At 40.8% G+C, this 23,249-nt stretch overlaps 1 protein-coding gene across 1 annotated transcript; it reads left to right on the forward strand.

Moving 5' to 3' along the window:
* Positions 1-599: 599 nt before the first annotated feature.
* On the forward strand, positions 600-21,070 carry myog (myogenin). The gene is made up of 3 exons (XM_051924510.1): positions 600-1,182; positions 10,168-10,279; positions 20,479-21,070. The coding sequence occupies exons 1-3, from the start codon at positions 673-675 to the stop codon at positions 20,571-20,573; spliced, it is 717 nt and encodes a 238-aa protein (XP_051780470.1). The 5' UTR covers positions 600-672; the 3' UTR covers positions 20,574-21,070.
* The last annotated feature ends 2,179 nt before the right edge of the window (positions 21,071-23,249 follow it).

The raw sequence follows: 23,249 nt of genomic DNA on the forward strand, positions 1-23,249 counted from the left end.
TGTATTGTATTGTGGTCAGCCTGACTTGACCGTCTCTGTAATTTGAGAAAAAAGACCTGAGTGAAGATGGAGAGAACATGACAACTAATGGCCGTCGACAAATTTGAACCCAGGAGCACTAGGGTGGTGGATAAAGTGCTAACCATTGCACCACGTTGTTCAACAGACGTCACTTCTTAACCCCAGACAGTGGGTACGTTTTCCAAAATTGTGGCTGTCATTAATTACTGAGCACAACGTGAGCTCGCCATGCTAGTCTGAGGCTCGGCTTGTGGCAGGGATCTTATGTGACACTTGTGAACTCATTTAAAATATCAGATTTTCAGGAAAAAAAAAATTCCAGATTAAGATACGCATAACTTTTGTCTTTATATGATCCCCCCCCCCCCCCCAAAAAAAAAAATAAAAAATAAAAAGAGTAACTGTGCATCGCCAGAATTCCCTGAACGGCATGTGCTGTAAATTCCCTGGAGAGGAGAAAATGAACAGAGATGTAAGTTTTAGATGTGAGGCAACAGCTAAAAGTGGGATCAGGTTTCTTCACTTCTTTCTATATTTAACTCCATGATCTCATGCCAGGCCAAAGATTTAAATGCCACCAAACAGTTGTTGTGAGCAGTTGTCATCCAGAGATCCAGGGAGCAGACGCTCACAACAAAAGTTGCAAGAGCCATGGAGCTATTTGAAACCAACCCTTACTTCTTTGCTGAGCAGAGATTTTACGATGGAACGGAAAACTTTTTCCAGTCCCGACTGCAAAATGGCTTTGACCAAAATGGCTATCAGGACAGGTCGGTGATGGGGCTGTGTTCAGAGAGCAGGCTTCTGACAAGCAACGGTCTGGATGACCAAGTCTCACCTTCGTCCAGTCTCTCCCCACAGGAGCACTGTCCCGGCCAGTGCCTGCCATGGGCCTGCAAGATCTGCAAACGTAAATCGGTGACCATCGACCGGAGAAAAGCAGCCACCTTGAGGGAGAAAAGAAGGCTGAAGAAGGTCAATGAAGCTTTCGAAGCCCTCAAGAGAAGCACCCTGATGAACCCCAACCAGAGGCTCCCCAAGGTGGAGATCCTGCGCAGTGCCATCCAGTACATTGAAAGGCTGCAAACGCTACTGAGTACTCTGAACCAGCAGGATCGGGATCAACAGGACGTCCACTACAGGACCACAGGCACTCAGAGGGTAAGTGAACGGCCACGTGCCTATCTGGCAGTCATGTGTTTTGTGTGGTCAGTGACAGCTTTAGAGGGGAGTCCACCTGTGCCACAGGTCAAAATGAGACAAAGCACTTAATCCGACTCAGGGTTGCAGAAGTCCAAAGTCTATCCTGACAGCATCAGGTGTAAGACGGGAACCAAACTTGGGTGGGACACCGCACCATCACAGAAGGTGGGCTGCATTTAACACAATTGAGGGCAAAGGGAAATTCACCAACCATGCCGACTGGTCGGGAGCCCACTGAGCAACCTCCAATGCCTGCATGGCATCATAATGGAAAGATAGACGATAGGTCAAAATGTTCAGATAGTCCTCGACTTTTTGGACTTGGGCTACTTTATACCAAAAGGCAGATACTCCTGCTATGCTATACACATTAAGGTCACTGGTGACTCTAAAATGTCCAGATGTACTTACAAGTGTGCCCTGAAGTGAACTGACACTCCATCTAGGACTGGGTCTGACTTGTGCTTGGATCCTCAGGTATTGTCCTGTTCTCATTAAAAATGAACAAACTTATAAAATGGATGGATGGATGGATGGATGGATGGATGGATGGATGGATGGATGGATGGATGGATGGATGGGAAATACAACCTGCTCTGCAAACATCCCAGTTTTAGTGTTATGCATTGAGCTCTTTGCACTGGCTTTATTGAACCTGTCATATAATCAAGAAATCTAAAATGAATTTCTCAAACTGCTAATCCAGTTTACGGTAACAGGGAGTCAGCGCAGTGCCTATCCTGGTAGCAAAGGCTATGAGGCATTCGTATTTTTTGAATTATAACCTAAATATGATCCCTCTGCCCTGTTATACTCTGAATGAAGTGTGATAGAAAGCTCTGCCTAATCAGTACCCCACTCTAAATGGGACTCTTGTCATTGATAAACCTCTCCCAAAATGCTTAAACCCCTCTAAATGTCAGGTGAGTAGAGTAGCGGAAGAGGGGTGTGTGATGCAAATGTTGCATATTAAATAACAGTAATGGTTTCCATCGAACATAAACAGGCATGATGGTATAGTGATTTCTCACACCTCCTAGAACATTGTGTTTAAGTTCCATTATATTTACGTTTTAGTTTCAAAAGTCTCGTCACAGTTGCAAGCATCTTCTCCAAGTTCATCCCAAAGAGGTGCATGATGGACTTCCTATCAAATCTAAAGTGCTGTCCTGGAAGTGACAGTGACAGTGATGTTGTGGCATTTCATCTCTCAGTTTGGTTCTTGTCTTGTACCCGATACAACTGGGATATGCTATGGCTCAACGTCACTCCCTAAGAGAAAATGAAATGATGGGAGGAACTGAATCAATGTGACGAAAAATTACAGTCACTGAACCAAACCTTTTTCTTAGTAGGAAAATTTAGCACATTAAGAGTGCAACATGTGATTTATGTGAATTGTAAGTTCAGTTGAGTGGATTTGTAAATTAGTAATGTTACATTACAATATGTTATGTTATATGAGTATGTCATATTATGTTATATTGCATTATATTATGTTGGGATATGTTACACTGTATCATATTATGTTACATTACATTATAATATGTTATAGGTGGAGTGACAATGCTAAACTGGCCCTTGATGTATGTCCGTGTGTGTGTGTATATGTGTGTGTGTTCACCCAGACTGCCAAAGCACCTAACCTGCATGTCTTTGGAGTGTGGGAGGAAACCCACGCAGACACGGGGAAAACATGCAAACTCCACGCAGGGAGGACCCGGGAAGCGAACCCAGGTCTCCTAACAGCGAGGCAGCAGCGCTATCATTGTCATGCTGCCCAAATGAATGAACATCATGATGAAAATATTGTTAAAAAGAAAAAAAAAATACATTATTCCCATATAACTGCTTAGTTCATTTTAATATTTTTTTTTTTTACCAAATTTAGTTTTCTAATTTCTAAATTGTTCCCAAAACACAGAAATCTGTGCAATAACAGCTCACTTAATAAGCCCAGGAGTCCAATTAAAAACAGAAGCTGTTTGTAACAAAAACCTGCAGCCACAGAACAACGTTTTCAGTGAAAACTTCAAGCCTTGCCCTCCGTTGCTGAGGTGCTTCACTTGAACGTTTGTTTGCTTCCTTTCTACGTTGTGTCTCTTCATTTGTGTCATTAGCACGATGTCGCTGTTGCACGCCGGCGTTTGCTGCACACGGGGCTTTTGTAGTGAGAAGTGAGGTCCGTGAAAGCGCTGAAAAAATGTAAAAGTGCATTCATGCGCCATCTAGTGGCTGTGGTTGAGCATGAGCATGAGCAGGAGCAGAGCGGACTGCTCCAGACACACACATACATACACAGGTCTTTCGTTTATATATGTCTAATATTATGATACATTATGTTACATTATAGTGGGTTGTTATATCATTTGTTCTGTGTTTTGTAATGTTATGTTACATTATTCTATGATTGGCTCCAGCAGACCCCCGTGACCCTGTGTTTGGATTCAGCAGGTTGGAAAATGGATGGATGGGTGGATTATTAAATGAACATGGGAAAGGCGCTATAAAAATAAAATGTATTATTATTATTATTATTATTATCATTATTATTATTCATCCAGAGCGGCACGGTGGCACAGTGGGTAGTGCTGCTGCCTCGCAGTTGGGAGATCTGGGGACCTGGGTTCGATTCCCGGGTCCTCCCTGCGTGGAGTTTGCATGTTCTCCCCGTGTCTGCGTGGGTTTCCTCCAGGCGCTCCGGTTTCCTCCCACAGTCCAAAGACATGCAGGTTAGGTGGATTGGCGATTCTAAATTGGCCCTAGTGTGTGCTTGATGTGTGGGTGTGTTTGTGTGTGTCCTGCGGTGGGTTGGCACCCTGCCCAGGATTGTTTCCTGCCTTGTGCCCTGTGTTGGCTGGGATTGGCTCCAGCAGACCCCCGTGACCCTGTGTTCGGATTCAGCGGGTTGGAAAATGGATGGATGGATGGATGGATTATTAACTACAGGGTCGGGGGGGTCTGCTGGAGCCAATCCCAGCATACACAGGGCACAAGGCAGGAAACAAACCCCGGGCAGGGCGCCAGCCCACAGCAGTATTATTATTATGTTATGTTATGTTATATTATGCTATGTTATTTTGTATTACATTATTATTATTATTATTATTATTATGTTATGTTATGTTATATTATTTTGTATTACATTATAATATGGTATGGTAGCACATACATTCTGTGTGTGTTATGTTAACGTTATGTTACATTACAATATGTTATACTGTGTGTATTGTGTTCCATATACCAGCGTTTCTCAACCTTTAAGTATTTTTGCGACCTGAGTTTTCATAACAGTTTTAATCGCGCCCCCCCCCCTCCCAACGTTTTTTTGAAAGAAGCCCACTAATACCAATTTGTTCTTTTTTTAATTAATGATATATCATAGATGCATATTTTATTATACCTACTTAACTTTTATCAACATTTATCTAACTCTATGTTTATTTTTCTAGTATCAGAATGTAGTATAAGTTAATTTGTTTTGGTTTCGATTTTTCATATTTTCGATTCTTGTTTTCTTTTTTTCACATCTTTGTGCCCCCCTTTTTGTTACTTCGTGCCACCTAGGGGGGCCCGCCCCACAGTTTGAGAACCACTGCCATATATTATATAATAAGTTATGTTTTGTTACGTTATGTTATAATGTATGCTACTTTATGCTATTGTATTCCATCCATCCATCCATTATCCAACCCGCTATATCCTCACTACAGGGTCACGGGGGTCTGCTGGAGCCAATCCCAGCCAACACAGGGTGCAAGGCAGGAAACAGACCCCGGCAGGGTGCACTATTGTATTCTACTACCTTATTATGTTTTTTTATGTTTTGGCTCTCAGCTAAAGCCTAGAAATGTCATTGTCACCTCCCACGTCAGTATATCACAAAGCAGTCGTCATTTTAATTTACAGAGGCTTATTGAAAGTAAACGATGTATCTGCTTTGTTACTCTTCCTGACCAGATTCATGTGAAACTTCAGGCACTTATCCACATTTTCTGTCTCTTCTGGTCCCCCTGTGACATCTGAGGGTTCTTCAGGCTGAAAGCAGAGTTAAATCTTTGCCGCCTTCTCCCAAATCTCCATTCTGTCTTTAAACATTTTGGATTGAAGTACTGTGCCACGCGGTAATACATTTGGCATTACGGCACTGGCTTAAAATAAGGAAGCTAAGATGAATATAATTGCAAAACTTTCCAACAGACTGTTTTCACTTTGTCATTGAGTGTGGCTTGATGATGGAGAAAATAATTTCAAATAATTTTACCATGAGGTGGCAACATGAACAAATGTGAAAAAAAAGTGAAATGTTCTGAATATTTTCTGTAGGCATTCTATATCCACGACTTAATTTTAATTTGCTTTATTTGCCTTATGCAATTTGTCTAGGAATTTGTCATTTTTCACGTACCCCAGAGGCACAGAGATGCTTGGGGTCAGCCATTTGTACAGCACCCCTCGAGTCATAAGAGCCTTGCTCAAGGGCCCAATGGAGTGGCATTCCTTCTGGCACTGCCAGGATTCCAACCAGCAACCTTCCAGTTTCTAGCACAGATCCTTTAGCCAGAGAGCCAGCACTCCACCCCAAAGCGTGTTGAGAGATGGTCCAGCGGTTAACACCTCTAACTCACAAATCCTAAACTCCGGCTCCAAATGCCAGATGTGGGCACCACATTTGTGCACTTTGCATATTGAGCCTATGCCAGCTTAATTGTCACTGCTAGACTGGCCTGGCGTGAGTGAGTACAGATGTGGCCTGTGCTGCACTGCCATCTTGTCCAGGGTTTGTTTCCTTGCACCCAGTAGATTTGGATAAGAAAGTTACAAAATGGATGGCTACCTATGTACAAAGACTAACACTGACCCCTGACTGTCCCAGAGCGCTGGGTTCAGATCCCATTTCTGATTATTGTGTAGGTGAAGTTTGTCCGCTCTCTCTATATCCACACGTGTTTTCCTGGTATCTTCACAAATATGTGTGCTTCAGGATAATTGCCAATGCTGACTTGGCTGCAGACACGTAAGGTACTGCAATGGACTGTTGGCCCACCAGGGAGAGCTCCTGACTTCCACCCAATAACCATAGAATAGGCTCTAGCCCCCCTTGATCCTGAACTGGATTAAGCTAGGATTGATAACATCATGTTATGTTATGTAGGATTAAAGACAAAGGAAGTCGAGAGTAAATCAACACCCTGCACCCTGTGTGACGCACATGAAATTAGAAATGAGCTGATTCACATCCAAATGAGCCTGGGCTTGAACTCCATCTTGGCCATTCTGTATGTGCAGTTTGCACGTTCTCTCCATCAGTGTGTGTGTATGTGTTACGCTTTGGGCCATGTTCTTTGGTGAATGGTGTGAGTGTGTGTGTGTGAGAGTGTGTCCGGCAGTCGTCTAGCTCCCCGTCCAGGATTGGTACCTGTGTTACACGCCGTGTTCTCCAGATAGTCACTGTGATACAACATTGCAAAACAGGCTGATGGAGATAAAGTGGACAGTCGATGTACTGTACACGCCTGTTGTGTTACAATAATGGGACGGCACATGACAATAAACAGAAATGCTCCTTCATTTACATGCAGATTCAACAAATATGGTTAATTTGTGACTTTCCCTTGGGATTAATAAAGTATCTATCTATCTATCTATCTATCTATCTATCTATCTATCTATCTATCTATCTATCTATCTATCTATCTATCTATCTATCTATCCTGCCGACTACACTAAAATTAAAATATATGTATAATATAGTGTCTTTCAGAACTATCTATCTATCCTGCTGACTATGCTAAAATTAAAATCTATCTATCTATCTATCTATCTATCTATCTATCTATCTATCTATCTATCTATCTATCTATCTATCTATCTATCCTGTCGACTACACTAAAATTAAAATATATGTATAATATAGTGTCTTTCAGAACTATCTGTCTATCCTGCTGACTATGCTAACATTAAAATCTATCTATCTATCTATCTATCTATCTATCTATCTATCTATCTATCTATCTATCTATCTATCTATCTATCTATCTATCTATCTATCTATCTATCTATCTATCTATCTATCTATCTATCTATCTATCTATCTATCTATTGTCCCTTTCTCATGGCTCCAGACACCAGTACAGAAGAAACGTGACAAACTGGAGGAGACCATTCAGTCCATCAAGCCTGTTCTTTTAGCTAATATCTAAGCTGTCCCACTCCCGATATCTCATTCAGATTCTTCTGCTTCAACTCCATGTCTCGGGAGTTTGTTCCAGAGTCGGCAACTCTTTGTGTAAAGAAGTTCTTCCAGACTTTAGTCTTAAATGCACGTCCCCTTAATTTCCACTGATGTCCTCAAGTATGTCATTCATCCTGATGCTGGATCTACGTTATCGATGGTTTTGAGGATTTTAAATATCTTGATGACATCCCCACGCTGTCTCGTCTGCTCGAGTCTGTCACAGTTATATTACATTCTTAAGTCCTGGTTGCTCTCCATTGTATTCAAATGCCAGTGTGTGGGAAGTTAGTGCACTGTATTACCTTAGTGTTACTCCGGATTTCTAAAATGTGTGTATATTAGGTGTATTCATGAATTATGGGTTGCTAATGCAATTTCAAAGGTTTCCCCAATAATCAATTAGCATTTAAGCATTACTAATGAAGGATAAGCTAAGGGAGTTCACCATTAGGGCACCGCTGCTTTAAATGGAGCTTTACAGTCATATGTTCATCCATCCATTGTCCAACCCGCTGAATCCTAACACAGGGTCACGGGGGTCTGCTGGAGCCAATCCCAGCCAACACAGGGCACAAGGCAGGGAACCAATCCTGGGCAGGGTGCCAACCCACCGCAGGACACACACAAACACACCCACACACCAAGCACACACTAGGGCCAATTTAGAATCACCAATCCACCTAACCTGTATGTCTTTGGACTGTGGGCAGTCATATGTGAATAAGAAATTAAAATTCAGTCATTTCAAGAAGTAATGGCCATTAGCAACATTAGTTATGCCTTGCTGCATTTTAAAATGAATTTTGTTAAATAAAGTTATCGATTTCTATCAAAAACATGACAATGTCTGAGTACGGCCAAACTTTTCACTGATGTGCATTATGATGGACTGGCAGTTACCCTCAGTTGGTTATGCCCTCCACAGTGTAATAATTCATTACATTTACAGTATATAGCACTTTCTCAGTACTCAAAGTGCTATCCACGCAGGGAGGAACCGAGAAGCGAATCCACAATCTCCCACAGTCTCCTTACTGCAAAGCAGAAGCACTACAACTGCGCCACCTGTGAGGCCCAAAAATTCAGCATGCACAAAGGGGGCACCCAGATTTGAACCAGGGACCTCTTAAGCCCACAGTAGGGTTTACTGTGCATTTGAAGAAGTGTGTGCTGGCATGGACTGGCACCCCACCCAGGGTTAGTTCTTGCATTGTGCCTGAAGCTGCTAAGTGAGACTTTGTCTGCTGGTGACCATGTAATGGAAACAGGATTAAAAAAAATCAAGGAATGTACTTGTGAATAGGAAAGGTGCTAACAAAAATGAAGATGAAAATCATTGAGCTGTAATGATATAGAGGCGTTTACAATTAGAGGCTGAGCACCTCAGTTAGGAGTAGCGGTGAACCTGCAGCTTTAGAGTTTCATACCCAAAGCCTTCACCTCTAGGAGACCTATGATTCCGGTTCAAAGTTTCTTAATCTGTAGAGAAATGGATAAAATTGGTAAAAAAAAAACTGTTTAAGAGAAAGTAGGCAGTGGAGGCCAGGCTTTACATTGTCAGCCTGCACCACCGTCAAGATTATTCTGAGTCTGCCAGGCATGCAGACGTCGGTGACAAGCTGGAATGGCCTCATAATATAGAGAAATAGCAGAGGAAAGGACAGAGAGCTACCCTGCTTTACTTAAGGGACGGTGGTCCTTTAGTGTGGGTAGTGACATCCTTCATGTGGCCAATGAGACGTGATGTGCTGGGCTGGTAACATCACTTCAAGAGAATCCCACCAAACAAATAAGCTAATTAAAAAAGGCAGACTCACTTATGGTATGTGCTTTCAACCCCCCTAGAGACAGAAGTGCAGGAAACAATGAAGACAAAACTGAGTGCCACTATGAACAAAGCTGCACACTAACTTTGAGGCATTCAGATAATGAATTATTTAGCAGTAGTGTGTCAAGAAAAGGTATCTATCTATCTATCGATCTATCGATAGATAGATAGATAGATAGATAGATAGATAGATAGATAGATAGATAGATAGATAGATAGATAGATAGATAGATAGATAGATAGATAGATAGATAGATAGATAGATAGATAGATAGATATGAAAGGCACTATATCATAGATAGATAGATAGATAGATAGATAGATAGATAGATAGATAGATAGATAGATAGATAGATAGATAGATAGATAGATATGAAAGGCACTATATGATAGATAGATAGATAGATAGATAGATAGATAGATAGATAGATAGATAGATAGATAGATAGATAGATAGATAGATAGATAGATAGATAGATAGATAGGAAAGGCACTACAAAAATATAGAATCATATTTTAACAATCATTCGTAGGTAACTGACTCCAAATGCTTCTTTCTTCATATCTAATATTCTGAAAGATGACAGCATGTCCAAAACAAGGAGTAACACCAAACTTTCCCAAATGCCAATGTCTCATTGGAGAGTGTGTCCTCTGCACTGCCTTTTGGTGTCTGTGACTTAAGAAGCAGATAAAAAGCAGAAACTGAGCTGAACTGAAACTGCTGGAGCTCCAACAGTCACACAGCATCCTCCTTTAACATTTTTCTTTACCATTGCGAGTGTGCAGTTTACAGTGGTCAGCTTTGAAAATCTATAATTGTATATGCAATATATGACTGGCAATGTGCAAATATTTAAGAAGCCCATCGTTGCAGGTGTCCACTTCAAGTGACCATGGGTCCAGCAGCACATGCAGCAGCAGTCCAGAATGGAGCAGCTCAACTGACCACTGCAGCCCCACGTTCAGCAGCAGCACCAGTACCACTGGTAAGACTCACCAGTTTATCCCATCAGATAACACACAATCAGACTGGTTTATATTGTGTCTTTCATTCAAAGGTGCTTTACAGCTCAGAATTATAGGATGGAGCCACACATTGATTTTGGTAAAGGGCACTGAGCAGATAGCCTGGGGTATTAAAATATAATACAGCAGTAACTAAGAGGCCATGGTGTAATTGTGAGGGCTTTAACAAAGGGAAGAACAAGAAAATGGGGGCAAGTTAACTGTTAAATTCTCCTCTTTTTATATTTGTGATATTTTTTTGTTCCTGGTATATGCACTGAAGTGTTTCTGCAGGTGTATTTGCAAAGTTCTCCTGGTGATTGGTCATAAACTCTCTAATATACTCTATATATTTTGATTACTGTTGGCATCTCATATCCCCAAAATCCCAGACACATCTGCACTGAATAGAAGTCTTAGGTTCAAAACTTTATTTTCTATTTACCTTAAAACAGGTGTCAGAACCATTTAATGCAACAACTATACTGTAGTTCTTTTCTTTCTTTTCCTTCTCATCCTCTTCTTCCACCTGTTACTCTTCATTTCCCAACTCCAAGTCTCCGGTCTGAGGCAGGGAGACTCCTTATAAAGTCAGATATGGAAGTACGTGTGTCACATTGAAGATGTAGCACAGAAGCACTGCTGAATCAGCCCACGTATATATATGGGGTCCCAGGGATACACCATTTAATGTTCAGGTTTTATAAACTGAAAAGAACCAAAACAAGTGCAGATCCAGAACTAGATTCATGGATGCAAATTACAGCTCTTGAATATGTTAGACTGCTTTGTTATGAAGGGAACATACATTTCTTGTTTAGTGTGCGGCTTTACAGTTAAGGAACTAGGAGGCACCAGACTGGTGATATTAGGGGTGGAATTGAGGTCACTAGTCTTTCAGAGTGTTCTGCTTTATTCTAAAGAAATTGGTATGGTTGAGGGAAGAAGATAGGTACCAGTTCATTTCCAAACACAAGAAACACACAATGGTGTGAAAAGAATAACAGAATTGTTGCCACATACCAAAAATTGCTTCAATCATCAGGCTTCTGCCAGTGACGTAAACTCAGATACAGGGAGGGATTGTCTCCCTGCTCAAAGACGCCTCCATTCAGGCTGGCCGTCCTTTCTAAAGCTCTGGCACTGGAAGGTGTCGGGTCAATTGACCTCATTGGGCATTGTCTCCAGACTGTGGAGGAAGAACATGACGAGGTTGTTAGCGGCAGAGCTCCCCACTTGGCAAGAGGTGGTATTACATACCTGGGAAGAACTCAGATGCACATCAGTGACATTGGATATTGAATTAGTGATGGTGTCATACCCAAAAAGCCTGTATTTCTATACAAAGCAACAAACAAAGCGACACATCTGAATCACTCCTGATAGATAGATAGATAGATAGATAGATAGATAGATAGATAGATAGATAGATAGATAGATAGATAGATAGATAGATAGATAGATAAGAAAGGCAATATATAATAGATAGATAGATAGATAGATAGATAGATAGATAGATAGATAGATAGATAGATAGATAGATAGATAGATATGAAAGGCACTATATAGATAGATAATTTTTTTTTAATTTTTAAAAGTACTTTATTGAACCAAAAAAAAAAAAAAAAAAAAAAGAACAAGGACAAACATCAATATATTAAAAGTACACATATAACAAACATATTATAAATAACCAATACAAAGAAATAAACAGTAAAAAAATATTCAATCCCTATTAACCCCGTGTAACCCCATACACAGTTATCATATAATATTGTATATTTTCCTCATCTCTCCCCCAGTGTCCTTTTCATTTAAGTTCATAAAAGATAAAACTAAAGCCCAGTCAGCCCTGATCCCCGTATTGTTCACACAGAATCACTTGCTACAAATGACTTCAATATTTACAATTGACCAGCAGTGAGTTATAAGTTGATTTTCAGTTCTCCCTCCTCTATAGCACACAGTACCCCATTCGTACACCACACACCCTCAAAAATGTCCATTTTGTGCATTAGTTTATAGTAAGTAAACTCCAGTGTGATCCTTGAATGAATATTCAGCCTAAACAGTAAGTGGATGTCCACACTTCCTTTCCCACACTGTTTGTTTTTCCTACTTTTTAAAATTGCTAGTTTTGCTTCACCCAACAAAAAGTTCATCAATTGTGTCCTGTGCCTGTTGTTCTTATTATAAGCGGCACCATAAATAAACATCACAAAATTAAAATCTGATCTTAGTTTTTTACACAAATCAGTTAAAAACTTGAAGAAACCTCCCAATCTTGCGCATGATGCAAACAGATGAAAAAACGGTTTCCCTTTGCCCACAAAAATCACATTTGTCATCCTCTGTGAGTCTAATTCTTTTTAAAAAGGAGTTTGTGGCTATGATGCCGTGCTCAATCCTCCATTGTAGGTCGGCTGTCCTTTTGTTGCTTGGAGGCTTGTACAGCTCCCTCCAGGCCGGCACCCTCCCACCTACTACCCCTAAATGTTCTCTCCATTGCGAATCAATGATTGTCTTCAGGGAAAGAAAATGAATCACTTTCACACAATATTGATAAAGATCTTTTTTTGACAGAGACATGAATGACACCACATTTCCTTTGTCAAAAGTGATAATTGAGTTCTTGGGGATGGAGTTGACATCGACATTAGGACAGACCTGTAGATCTGTGCTGGTGGTACTGATGGAGTCCTCAAGTTTGTGATGTTCTTTAGCCACAGAAGAGAGAAAGCCCTCGATCATCCGCACTGACTTCACACCTAAAATTGAAGCCAAACCTGAAGGCTTCACAAAAGTTCGTTGCTCCTTATCATATATGTGGCTGATGTTTAAAATGCCATTTTTAATCAATAGATCAGTAAAACTTTTACTCCTCAGTTGAGAGCACGAGAACAGCGAGTTAAAAATCAAAGGCTCATCGTGCAACCAACCTGATGACATGAAATGTCTTCTAAAAACAAGATGCCAGGTCAATAAAGCACCCCTATAAAATTTGGGTAACACTGAAAGGTCCATTTCATTAATTTCCATTACCAAAAGCTGCTTGTCAAATCCATAATCCCCTACTCGAAAAAAGAAGTGAAGTGCCAAATCCCTCCAAATCAGATGGTGAGAACCAAAAAAAAGCTTCTGAATTACAAGGAGTCGAAAGCCTGCGACCTTTGAAGGCACATCAATGAGACCCTGACCTCCTTGTTCCACTGGTAGAAACAGCACACTCTGTCGCAGCCAATGCAGACCATCCCAAAAAAAATCAACCAACAGTTTTTGGATCTGATGTAACATCCCTGGAGGAGGATCTCCACACATGAGTTTATGCCAAAGCATTGATGCAACCAAGTTGTTCAGCACAATTACTCTCCCTCTAAAAGACAGTTTGGCCACAATCCACCTCCATTTGTTCAGCCGAGCATTGACTTGATCCAAAATGCCATCCCAATTACTCTCATCCAGTCCTTCTCCTCCCAACATCACCCCAAGGTAACGAAAACACTTCCTGTTCCAGGTCAGATTTGCAGGAAGCTTTGGCGGTAGACGTTCAGTCCAAGAGCCGAGTAGGAGAGCATTGCTCTTAGCCCAGTTGACTTTAGCTGAGGAGATGTTTTCAAACGTTGTTTGGCACGAAACCACCACATTGACATCATGTTCGGATTTGACAAATATGGACACATCGTCTGCATAGGCCAAACATTTGGCAGTGACCATTGGGCGAGAAGGGAGATCCACACCCTGCAGTCTCTGCATAATCCGATAAAGGAATGGCTCAATGGACAAAGAGTACAACATCCCTGATAAAGCGCACCCCTGTCGAATCCCCCTCTTGACCAGGAAAGGGGCACTCAATGTGCCATTAATCTTTAAAATACCAAAAACCTTAGTATACAAGAGTCTGATCATTTTGATAAAATTTTCCCCAAACCCAAAGCATTTCAAGGTGTTAAACAAATATCTGTGATCAACTCTATCAAAAGCCTTCTCCTGATCAATAGATAAAATTCCCAAATCAATGCCATACATTTTGGACACTGCAATCACATCACGCATGAAAAAAATGTTATCAAAAATTGAGCGGTCAGGTACACAGTAAGCTTGACAAGAATTTACCACCAAACTCATCACAGTCCTCAGACGGTTTGCCAAAGTCCTGGAGAAAATCTTATAGTCTGTACAAAGTAGGCTCACGGGACGCCAGTTCTTTATTTGGCACAGATCTCCCTTTTTCGGAAGCAGAGTGATCACCGCTCTTCTGCAGCTCAGAGGTAACTCCCCATCTCTCAAGCTTTCCATGAACACTGCATGCACGTCAGCCCCCAGTAAAGGCCAGAACTGTCTGTAGAACTCAACGGGAAGGCCATCAATCCCTGGAGACTTTCCTGTGTTTAGATGAGACAGTGAATCTGACATTTCCTGAAAAGTTATATCAGAGTCCAGTTTTAACTTAAAATCATTTGGGATCGTAGGAAGTCCATCGAGAAAATCAGCCATTGCCAAGTGATCAATAGAATCATCCTTAAATAAATTAGTATAAAAAGAAACAGCAAAGTCTCGGATGTCTTCAGTGGTGCTCAGTTCTCTCCCTTCCACGTTGTGCAGCATGTGAATCAGTTTGCTTTGGGCTTCTTTCTTCTCCAAACCAAAGAAAAATTTTGTAGGTGCATCCAAATGATTAATATTTTGAAAACGTGACCTCACCAGGGCCCCTTGTGCACGTAAATCCAAAAGATCAGCAAGAGAACGTTTTTTAGATGTTAGAGTAGAAAAAATTTCCTCATCAAATCCCTTTTGTAAAGCTTGCTGCAGTTTCAAAATGTCTTCTTCTAAGGCTTCCATGTTCAGCAGACACTTTCGAGTGACTTCCTGTGTGTACTGTTGACAAAAAGCCTTTATCTGGACTTTCGAAATGTCCCACCACTGCTTGAGTGAAACAAATCTCGGTTTGGTAAGAGTCCACTGCTTCCAAAAAAATTCAAAACATTTGACAAAATGGGCGTCTTCTAGTAGTGAAACGTTGAAATACCAGAAAGTTTTGAAAAAGGGTTTCTTTTTAGGGATGACAACTTTCAACCCCACCAAAGAATGGTCAGAAAAGCCAACAGGAGAGATAGAGGCAGAAGTGACAGTGTTCAGATTGTGACTGGTACAGTAAAAGCGATCTAATCGAGCCATAGAAATATTTCCATCCCATCCCTTCACCCAGGTGTACTGTCTGTCTGATGGAAATTTATGACGCCAGACATCTACGAGATCTGCCCGTTTTAAAAGGGCCGCTAGGACTTGAGCAGAGCCAGGATGAGGTTCAACACCATTGCGATCTAACATGTAATTAACTGTGCAATTAAAATCACCAGCCACCAGCACTAACTCGCCATTAACAAAAGAATCGACCACCTTTTGTAACGATTCAAAAAAACAAATCCTTTCTCTCCCGTTGGTAGGGGCATAGACATTAATGAACACCACATCCTGATCCCCGTCTTTGACCTGAACCACTAGCAATCGTCCAGCCACCACCTCACTGATGGCAGTGACCTGGAATTGCACAGATTTTGAAAACCGTATGGCCACCCCAGCACTAACACTAGAACCATGGCTAAGAAAAACCTGACCCCCCCCATTCTCGTAGCCAGTCTGGTTGATTCTGAAGGTCAGAATGGGTCTCCTGGAGCAGGCTGACATGCAATGCTTTCTGTTCTAAGAAATTAAAAACCACAGCCCTCTTTGTCCCTCCTCTACAGCCATTAACATTCAAACTCCCAATGTGAAGAGACTGCATGGAAAAAGAGCCAAAGGGAGTCCACAGTAAAAAACATGACACCAAACAAAGGAGCTGACTAAAGAGGCAATCCATTATTTTGGGTTGAGTGACTTGCGCACTTTGCCGATAACATACTTCAATCGGGTTGCCTCTTTTTGCTCCATGCCTAACTGAACTGCTTCACGCATAACTCTTTGTGCAGACACAAGAAATAACTGCAGATCTGGAAAATGATCTTCAACCTTCACTCCTTTCTTGCCATCAATAAACTCCAAAAAAGTTCTAATACTGGCCGTAGTATAACTGCCTCTTAGCAGATACTGAGAGGTGTCAATGTCACTCTCACCCTCCACATTGTCCCTTAACTCGTATGCGCTGTCACTTTGGTTTGTCACACCCTCGCTATGTTCCTTAGGTGACTGATTTGACACTAGGCTTTTCTTTGCCTGTCCTCTATCCGTTGATTGCTCCTTCCTTTTTCGAGTGGAAACTTTAACGGGCTCGTTGCTCACACTCACTCCTTCACACACCGCAGCACTGCCGCTCACCACCGCGGCCACTCCGCCGTCAGTCTCGGCTCTCACACATCTCTGCACCTCAGCAGCCCCCTTCAATGAGCTCTCCGGCAGGAGACTGTAATCGGAAGCGTTCACTTCTACACTCTTATCAGTGATCTGAGGCTCATTTACAGCTGGGACCAGTGGCGCAGCTTCTCCCGAGCAAACTGCCACTGCCGCTGCCGCCACCTCAGTGCTGTTGATCTCAGGCAATACGTGAACTTCAGTCGGTGTGCTCTCTGCCGGCTCACGGAGCTCAGGACTAACTGATAGGCGATCAGCTGAACCGCCGGCCTTGGCCGACATATCAGTAAAACTTTGAAGCAGACTCTTCTCAGGAGCCGCCGTCACTAAAGTACTAAGGGGCTGATCACAAACAACACCCGCTGCAGCCATCGACTCCTTCATATCAGATTCACACTCATCCATACTTTCAACCTCTTCGCCACTCTCAGATTCATGCTCACTATCTTCAGTGTTCTCGCCATCCAAATTCTCCTCAGTATGAGTACGAGGACCCGCAAATACCACTGATCCAATTTTACATTGTGAAGCCTTGTGCCCTGCTCTACCGCAAGTGAAGCATTTCATGGATTCAGAAGTGACAAAAACAACATAGTCACTGCCGTCCACTTTAAATCGGAGGGCTACATTGATATCATCATTCATGTTGTTTAATATCATATATACTTGTCTACGAAACGAAACAACGTGTTTTAATTCATGCCGTTTGCATCCAAGAGGGATCATGGTTAATTCTGAAACGATCTGGCCATAACGCTTCAGTTCATTTACCAGAACATCGTTCTTTAAAAATGGAGGAACATTTGAAACTATTACTTTTTTAGCAGGTGTTGATAAAGGCAAAACAGGGACAAGCGCTCCGCTTATAACTAACCCTTCCTCTACCAACTGATTCACCAGGGATTCCTCATTTACAAAAACCACCACCGATTTATTCATCCTTGATGCCGAGCGAACATTTTTATAGATAGATAGATAGATAGATAGATAGATAGATAGATAGATAGATAGATAGATAGATAGATAGATAGATAGATAGATAGATAGATAGATAGATAGATAGATAGATATGAAAGGCACTATATAGATAGATAGAAAGGCACTATATGATAGATAGATAGATAGATAGATAGATAGATAGATAGATAGATAGATAGATAGATAGATAGATAGATAGATAGATAGATAGATATGAAAGGCACTATATAGATAGATAGAAAGGCACTATATGATAGATAGATAGATAGATAGATAGATAGATAGATAGATAGATAGATAGATAGATAGATAGATATGAAAGGCACTATATAGATAGATAGAAAGGCACTATATGATAGATAGATAGATAGATAGATAGATAGATAGATAGATAGATAGATAGATAGATAGATAGATAGATAGATAGATAGATAGATAGATATGAAAGGCACTATATAGATAGATAGAAAGGCACTATATGATAGATAGATAGATAGATAGATAGATAGATAGATAGATAGATAGATAGATAGATAGATAGATAGATAGATATGAAAGGCACTATATAGATAGATAGAAAGGCACTATATGATAGATAGATAGATAGATAGATAGATAGATAGATAGATAGATAGATAGATAGATAGATATGAAAGGCACTATATAGATAGATAGAAAGGCACTATATGATAGATAGATAGATAGATAGATAGATAGATAGATAGATAGATAGATAGATAGATAGATAGATAGATAGATATGAAAGGCACTATATAGATAGATAGAAAGGCACTATATGATAGATAGATAGATAGATAGATAGATAGATAGATAGATAGATAGATAGATAGATAGATAGATAGATAGATAAGAAAGGCAATATATAATAGATAGATAGATAGATAGATAGATAGATAGATAGATAGATAGATAGATAGATAGATAGATAGATATGAAAGGCACTATATAGATAGATAGAAAGGCACTATATGATAGATAGATAGATAGATAGATAGATAGATAGATAGATAGATAGATAGATAGATAGATAGATATGAAAGGCACTATATAGATAGATAGAAAGGCACTATATGATAGATAGATAGATAGATAGATAGATAGATAGATAGATAGATAGATAGATAGATAGATAGATAGATAGATAGATAAGAAAGGCAATATATAATAGATAGATAGATAGATAGATAGATAGATAGATAGATAGATAGATAGATATGAAAGGCACTATATAGATAGATAAAAAGGCACTATATGATAGATAGATAGATAGATAGATAGATAGATAGATAGATAGATAGATAGATAGATAGATAGATAGATAGATAGATAAGAAAGGCAATATATAATAGATAGATAGATAGATAGATAGATAGATAGATAGATAGATAGATAGATAGATAGATAGATAGATAGATAGATAGATAGATAGATAGATAGATAGATAGATAGATAGATAGAGCCTTCCCATGTCTTGCTCTTGGCTCGATGCTCTTGAGACCCCCTAAGGTAATTTATCTCCCCCTACCTTCCTTGTAGTGACACTAATAGCACGCGTGTGTAAAGTTGTAAAAGTATAATTCCAAGGTGCCACCCTGTCCGTTCGGCCCCTGGATCATGTCAAATGGAGTAAGTACCATTGTCTTAGTGTTCCCACTGGGGTCCGCTCATAGACCATGTAGACAGATATACAAAAACACAAACAGTATTTGTTATTAAGCCTGGCTGTTCAGCAGCCATACAACCTGTAGAAAGAAGCTCTCCGAATCCTCCAGTGCGATTGTGAATGGTTCTGACTAATATGACAAATGGTAGAAGTGGGAGTTGGGACTGTGCAGGATGGCTAATGTCTTTAGTAATTTTTTATCTTTTCTCCCAGTTGATGAGGCAGAATGAATGGTGTTTAAAGGAGAACCTCTGATAGTTTGAATAGCGCGTTGAGATTTGAGTGCCAGCATACCACTTCTGTTCTATGATTTAAACACATGCCTCTTACAACAAGAGGTAGAATAAGTGAGTTTGTAGATTTTTTCTGAAAACAATGGAGGGTGGAATCCTTTGACAATACTTCGATATACTCAGGAAACTAATTTTGGGTGGCATGCTGGCATCTCACAGAAACTGAACCACAGACTGATTCCTGAGCGTGGAGTTGGCAGGCTGTGCTTCTGCTGAAAGGGTTTCTTTTGGGTTCTGTCATCTCCTGTTACATCTGAAAGATTTACATCTTAACTGTTGCCTGTGGATTAGCTTGGAATAAGTGAAAGGGTGATGGCTTTTTATGAACCAAATATCTTGTCCAGTGCCAGTTTCTGCATTTAGTTTCTTAATTCATCCGACGCTGATCAGAGAACGACAACAAAAACGGATTTAGAATTGACTTATAATTATAACAAAATGAGTAATGGCACTGGGCGGATACAGGTATAAGGATAATTACAAAATATTTGCTATCTCTTGCCGTCCGTCTACTCTCAGTGCCTTTCTTCTATCTTTGCATGTGTGTGAACGTCTCTTCACCGGGTTTGCCTTTTGCTGTCCGCCTGTTTTCATTCTCTTCTGTCTCTGAAGGTGACTCTCTCAGCGCACCTCATACGCCTTTACTCCTCCTCCTGTGTCTCACACTCGCACTTCCTTTTTCTTCATGTCACCAAAGCTCAAACTGACCAATCACGCCAAAGCCAAACTGACCAATCAGATTGCTCTGAGACACTGGACACACAGAGAGCTTAGATAATATTTACTTGACCACTAGCTGTTAGTAAGCACAGGCAGTTTCTGATGTGGAGTGTCATGGTATGGTATTTGGTTTCACGGATTTATTTTTTCATTCCCACAGAGCTTTTGACTGAAGACTCACCAGAGCAGACAAACCTGCGCTCCCTCTCATCAATAGTGGACAGCATTGCGATCGATGGGGCTGCCATCTCTTAATTTCAACGCATATCTGATAACAACGTCTTGACCACAGTGAACACTAATCACATCCAGAAAATGCTCCTGACTCACCCATAGTCTCCAAGTGCAGCCATTCATGTGTGAGCATGGACATTCATTCAAAGGCCATTAAACTGCGGAGTGCTGGGAAACCAAAGTTAACGAATCAGCATGCGTCTTTCTTTGCTCATAATTGAAAAGTCAACAAGTTGAAATCACCTTTGACAAAAAATTTTTTTTAATCATTTTTGCATTTGTTTCTTTGTGTGTGTGTGTGTGTGTTCTGTGTTCCACGGTATTTTCATTTTGCGGGGCCAATATTTCATACGGGAGTGTGACCAATTTCAGCTTGTTTAACTAATGACCTGAATGCTAATAATGTAAATATGCGCCATTTTTTTTTACAGAGTGGATTTGTTATTTCTATTTTTTATTTTGTGGCTAACTTATTTTAATTTTTATAATAAAGATTGTTGTGTATTTGTACAAAACTATCCTTTTAGCTCCTGCAGTCTGTTATTCATTGTGTGGAATGAGTGCCTACAACAAAAAAAAAGTAGAAGTTAATTTGAATAAAAGTGTGCTTTTTCCAGTCAACTCCATCCATCCATCCATTATCCAACCCGCTATATCCTAACTACAGGGTCACAGGGGTCTGCTGGAGCCAATCCCAGCCAACACAGGGAGTAAGGCAGGATACAAACCTCGGGCAGGGTGCCAGCACACCACAGGGCACACACACACACACACAAACACACCAAGCACACACTAGGGACAATGTAGAATCACCAATGGCACCTAACCTGCATGTCTTTGGACTGTGGGAGGAACATTACACAGGCTTTTGGACTCATTGCTGATCACAGTCTGGATGGAGTGGCATAGCTCGAGTTTGTGCAGCTCGGGGTTGAACGGTGCTTCAATTTGCCACCCTCCAACATATCTGAATATGTTAACTTATTCATCCATCCATCCATCCATTATCCAACCTACTATATCCGAACTACAGGGTCACGGGGGTCTGCTGGAGCCAATCCCAGCCCACCGCAGGGCACACACACACACACGCCAAGCACACACTAGGGACAATTTCGGATCGCCAGTGCACCTAATCTTCATGTCTTTGGACTGTGGGAGGAAACCAGAGCACCCGGAGGAAACCCACGCAGACACGGGGAGAACATGCAAACTCCACGCAGGGAGGACCTGGGAAGCGAACCCGGGTCTCCTAACTGCGAGGCAGCAGCGCTACCCACTGTGCCGTCCAGTCAACTCAAATATTAAATTGGACACCTACCCATTTATCATCACAGATCAGTTTAAAAACCAAGGGGTAAACATCACAAGTAAATATAAAGCTCTTTTTCATACAAATATTGTGGTCTGCAAAGAAAAACTTTAACAAGACGCGCATAGATGGTCTACCGTCCATCTCACTTTAGCAGGAAGAATCAACACTGTCAAGATAAATATCCTTCCTAACCTTCTGTTTCTATTTCAAAGCATCCCCATATATGAGGGCAATCCCAAAAGTAAGGTCTCCAAAGCGGTGAGGACGTAGAGAAACTGTTCATATGGCTGTTGGCCACACTGTTGTGATTTGTGCTTCCTCCACTCCCAAACAAGCATGTGCGGTTTCGCTGGGATACTCAATCTTGGCTTGGCAGCCCTTGAAAATGGAGCTCCCGTTGAACGCTACCGCCAAGTGCGAAGTTCACGCAATTATTCGAGTTCTGAACGCAAAAGGCGTTAAACTGGTTGAAATTCATCGCCAATTGACGGAAGTGTATGGACAGTCATGCATGGATGTCAAAAATGTTCGCAAGTGGTGTAGAGAGTTTACAGCCGGTCGTACTGAAATTCACCCAGTGACTACCACCTGTTCCATAAGTTGAAAGAACATTTGTCCGGAAGGCGATTCTGCTCCGTTGAAGAGGTGAAAGATGAGGTTCAACGCTTCCTGAAGGACATGGCAGTGAGCTGGTATGACATGGGCATTCTAAAACTACCACAGCGTCTACAAAAATGCATCGACCAAAATGGTGATTATGTAGAAAAACAAATAAGTCTTTAACCTTTAAAATGATGTAAATATTATACCAAATAAATGGTTGTTTGTATTTCTAAAAAAATTGGAGACCTTACTTTTGGGATTGCCCCCGTACATTAACAAATCATTTTTTAAGAAATTAGATTCAATCATAACCTCATTTATTTGGAATTCAAAAACATTCACACATTCAAAAGGTGACTCTGCAATGAACTAAAACAGAAGGTGGCATGGCACTACCCAACTTTGAATTGTATTACTGAGTGGCTGATATACAAGCCATAAAAAACCTGGACATGGACACACATTGATGAACTAACACAAGCTTGGTCCGCAATAGAAATAAAATCCTGCAGTACTTCTTTACATTCCTTGGTTTGTACCCCAATAAATAAAAGTTATCGTCAATATACTAACAACCCATTTGTGCTTCATTCACTTAGAATATGGAACCAATGTAAGGCAGCACTTCAAGATGCAGAAGCTTTTATCTGTGGCACAGCTACACGAGAACCACCTTTTTCCACCCTCTCAAACTTACACAATTTTTAATGTTTGGAAAACGTACAGGATTAAATCATTTAGAGAATTGTATACAGATAATGTCTTTGCATTCTACGAAC

Source organism: Erpetoichthys calabaricus, chromosome 3, assembly GCF_900747795.2.
Source record: "Erpetoichthys calabaricus chromosome 3, fErpCal1.3, whole genome shotgun sequence".
Taxonomy (NCBI): Eukaryota; Metazoa; Chordata; class Cladistia; order Polypteriformes; family Polypteridae; genus Erpetoichthys; species Erpetoichthys calabaricus.